Source organism: Pteropus vampyrus, unplaced genomic scaffold (genome assembly GCF_000151845.1).
Source record: "Pteropus vampyrus isolate Shadow unplaced genomic scaffold, Pvam_2.0 Scaffold1064, whole genome shotgun sequence".
Taxonomy (NCBI): Eukaryota; Metazoa; Chordata; class Mammalia; order Chiroptera; family Pteropodidae; genus Pteropus; species Pteropus vampyrus.
In genome coordinates, this window is record NW_011889845.1 from 9,557 (window position 1) to 11,157 (window position 1,601).

Sequence of the window (1,601 nt, forward strand, 5' to 3'; positions counted from 1 at the left end):
GGCTGATTCAAGAACCAGGGCTGAGAATGCACGTGATGAGCCTGTGCTAGAAAGAGCATCTTGTGCTAGAAATCAAGAAAATGCTAAACACTGAGGAAGACATGTCAAAAGCACACAGAAACCAGACTGAGGAGCTTCTATTAACCAAACCATGGACAATTTGAGCATCACAATAAACAAAGATAACAAGAAATTATAACACACTAAATAAAATAAGAAAAGAAGAGTACATACAGACATAAAAATCGATAAATTGTAACTGTGAGGATATTTACACAGTTTCAAAGTATTGCTGTTCAAAATGCCTATTAATTACAAAGGGGAAAGGGTAGCTTCACAGTCATATTTAATGTTGTTCATGGTGTTTAACGGACTATTTCTCCACCTAGGCATTAATGGAAGTGTATTCTGCTGTTTTTCCAGAAAGATTTATCATATAAAGGCCTCTCTTTAGCCTGCTACAAAGAAGGAGCTTTTCTTTTGGTTTCCAGTAGGTGGCATCTAAGCCTCTTGGATCCTTGCTTTATATTAAACCTAAATAATGTTTTTATTACTTTTTCATAGAAATTTAATCACAGTCGCTACTCTCAATTTCAGTACCTGTCAGTGTTAGCAAACAATTTCAGTAGTGTTTGCTCAGATTCCTCTGAGGCTCTACGATGATGGGTCTTGGAGGGAATGAGGGGAGAGACCCTCTGGGTTGGGAGTTGGGGCTTTGACTCAGCCTCGGTTTTGCAACCACGGCCAATAAAAAATCAACTGTTGTTTCTCTGTGGCACTGTCCCGCTTCTCTGCTTTCTGCCCTGATGACTGGGCCCTGCTGCCAGCTGCGTAGAATCCCGGCACTTCCAGGCAGGGCTGTTCAGAGAAGTGACCTCAACTTCTCCCCTCCCCCTCCTCCTGCAAGGAGCTCTGGAGGCTTCGAGAAGCAGCTTGTTTATTTATCCCAGTCCACCGCCGACACCTGGGGTTCAGACCTGTGGTAATTCCTTTGCGCAGATCCCACGTTCAGACATGCTGGTGTGCAGTTTGGATGTTTTTTGTTCAGCTTTAGATATTCAGCTTATTGCTGTTTCAAAAGGAGAGATCTGAGGACATCTCTCACTCCAACATGTTTCCCAGTATCTGCATTTTTTAAAAAGAGCAGAATTACTATATTAAATCACTAGAAAGGAGATTTGACAAAATTATTAAAAATTTAATTTTACCGAATGTAATGTATTAGGTGACACATGACTGTGAATTATGATGTCCCTTTGTGGTTAATCCAACCCTGATACTTCACCCATGCCCTGATTCCAGAACAGAAGGTTATGAGCTCATGTCTGCGTGGCCAGCAGGCAAAGCCTTGCATATAGGCTGCTCTCTGCTTCAGATTTCCTTTCCCGCAGACCAGAGGCTTGTTGCTCAGATCCTAATTCTCCTGAGGTCTTCAGTGCCCCTATTAGTCTAAGTAGATCCCACACTTTTTCCCCTCTGAAAAAGCCATGATTTTTTCCACCTTTCTCAAATCAACTCCTTATAGATACGCCCCAAAACCACATTTCTAGGACTTTCTTTTTCATAGTTAAAACGTCACAGATCATAGATGAAACAGCTAC

General features: G+C 41.7%; 1 protein-coding gene across 1 annotated transcript in view; it reads left to right on the forward strand.

Annotated features, from left to right (window-relative positions):
* Positions 1-806: 806 nt before the first annotated feature.
* LOC105310085 (cytochrome P450 3A12-like) overlaps positions 807-1,601 on the forward strand; it is a gene marked incomplete at its 3' end in the record, with an annotated part of 20,667 nt that continues 19,872 nt past the window's right edge. The window contains 1 exon segment of the mRNA XM_011386303.2: positions 807-982. Coding sequence (XP_011384605.2) covers positions 807-982 — 176 coding nt within the window.